This window comes from Onychostruthus taczanowskii, unplaced genomic scaffold, assembly GCF_017590055.1.
Source record: "Onychostruthus taczanowskii isolate IOZ18803 unplaced genomic scaffold, ASM1759005v1 scaffold550, whole genome shotgun sequence".
In the NCBI taxonomy this organism is placed as follows: domain Eukaryota; kingdom Metazoa; phylum Chordata; class Aves; order Passeriformes; family Passeridae; genus Onychostruthus; species Onychostruthus taczanowskii.
In genome coordinates, this window is record NW_024503125.1 from 1 (window position 1) to 2,037 (window position 2,037).

Sequence of the window (2,037 nt, forward strand, 5' to 3'; positions counted from 1 at the left end):
GCCTTGATGGCGTTGGCGTTGATGGGGGCGTAGGGCCGGCGCGCCGCCCGCCGCGGCTGCAGCACGTCGCGGCACAGGCGGCGCGAGAGCCGCGTCAGCCGCGTGGTCTGCAGCAGGAACGTCTGCCGGTTCTTGGCCAGCAGCTTGGCACGGCTGGCGCTCGTCGTGTACGGGGACAGCGACTGCGCCTCGGGCCGCGACAGGTGACCCCGGGAGTGGGGCTCCTGGGGGGTGGCAAAGGGTTAGAAAGGGTTAAAAAACCCCAAAATCCTCCCAAAAAACATCCACGGTGGTGTACGGGAAAAGGTGACCCCAAGAGTGGGGCTCCTGGGGGGTGAAAAAGGGTTAAAAACCCCAAAATGCTCCTACACCGTCAGGTGACCCCAGGAGTGGGGCTCCTGGGGGGTGGGAAAGGGTTAGAAAGGGTTAAAAACCCCAAAATCATCCCAAAAAACCATCCATGGTGGTGTACGGGAAAAGGTGACCCCAAGAGTGGGGCTCCTGGGGGGTGAAAAAGGGTTAAAAACCCCAAAATGCTCCTACGCCGTCAGGTGACCCCGGGAGTGGGGCTCCTGGGGGGTGGGAAAGGGTTAGAAAGGGTTAAAAACCCCAAAATCATCCCAAAAAACCATCCACGGTGGTGTACAGGGACAGGTGACCCTGGGAATCGGGCTCCTGGGGGGTGACAAAGGGTTAAAAACCCCAAAATGCTCCTACAGGGACAGGTGACCCTGGGAATGGGGCTCCTGGGGGGTGACAAAGGGTTAAAAACCCCAAAATGCTCCTACATGGACAGGTGACCCCGGGAGTGGGGCTCCTGGGGGGTGGCAAAGGGTTAGAAAGGGTTAAAAAACCCAAAAATCCTCCCAAAAAACATCCACGGTGGTGTACGGGAAAAGGTGACCCCGGGAGTGGGGCTCCTGGGGGGTGGGAAAGGGTTAGAAAGGGTTAAAAAACTCCAAAATCCTCCCAAAAACCATCCACGGTGGTGCATGGGGAAATGTGACCCCAAGAGTGGGGCTCCTAGGGGGTCAGAAAGGGTTAAAAACCCCAAAATCCTCCCACAGTGGTGTTTGGGGACAGGTGACCCCCACGAGTGGGGCTCCTGGGGGGTCAGAAAGGGTTAAAAACCCCCAAAATCCTCCCAAAAACCCTCCCAGAACAGCCCCTGTTGGTGTACAGGGACAGGTGACCCTGGGAGAGGCTTCTCAGGAATTTTGGGGGGGGGTCTCAGAAGAAATTCAGGGATTCTTAGAAAGGTTTGGGGGCTCTAAAGGGACTTGGAGGGGATCTAAAAGGAATTTGGGGGGCTCCTAAGGGGGCTTAGGGGATTCTAAGGGGGATTTAGAGATTTTTAAGGGGGGGTTTGGGGTCTCTAAAGAGGATTTAGGGGGTTCTAAAGGGTAAGGGGGGTTTGGGGGTCTCTAAGGGGGGTGCCAAAGGGAATTTGGGGTGTTCTGACAGACATCGGGCAGGCCTGAGTGGAATTTGGGGGTCCCAGGAGTTTTTGGGGGTCTCAGAAGTTTTTGGAGGTCCCTCAGTGGGATTTTGGGGGTCCCTCAGTAGGATTTTTGGGGGTCCCTGGAGTTTTTGGGGGTCCCTCAGTGGGATTTTGGGGGTCCCTCAGTAGGATTTTTGGGGGTCCCTGGAGTTTTTGGGGGTCCCTCAGTGGGATTTTGGGGGTCCCTCAGTAGGATTTTTGGGGGTCCCTGGAGTTTTTGGGGGTCCCTCAGTGGGATTTTGGGGGTCCCTCAGTAGGATTTTTGGGGGTCCCTGGAGTTTTTGGGGGTCCCTCCGTGGGGTTTTGGGGGTCTCTCAGTAGGTTTTGGGGGTCCCTCAGCAGGGCTGGGGTCTGGGGGCTCACCGAGGCGCTGCGGGTCACCCCCTCCAGCTGGGTGGGGGTCTTGAGCCCCCCGTATTTCTTCCAGTAGATCCAGCAGGAGGCGCAGAGGCGGCACTGCATGTTGGGGGGGCCCCAGGCGTACCACTGGGGGGACTGGGAGGCTGGGGGGGGGGCATGGGGGGTAACGGGGGGCA

The 2,037-nt window shown here is 58.4% G+C and overlaps 1 protein-coding gene across 1 annotated transcript in view; it reads right to left on the reverse strand.

Moving 5' to 3' along the window:
• Positions 1-5: 5 nt before the first annotated feature.
• Positions 6-2,037, reverse strand: part of LOC121342690 (metastasis-associated protein MTA2-like) — a gene marked incomplete at its 3' end in the record, with an annotated part of 9,307 nt that continues 7,275 nt past the window's right edge. Inside the window, exons 8-9 of the mRNA XM_041417286.1 lie at positions 1,865-2,004; positions 6-224 (exon numbers count right to left, since the gene is read on the reverse strand). Of these exons, the coding sequence (XP_041273220.1) occupies positions 6-224; positions 1,865-2,004 (359 nt within the window). The remainder of the gene's footprint in view (positions 225-1,864; positions 2,005-2,037) is intronic.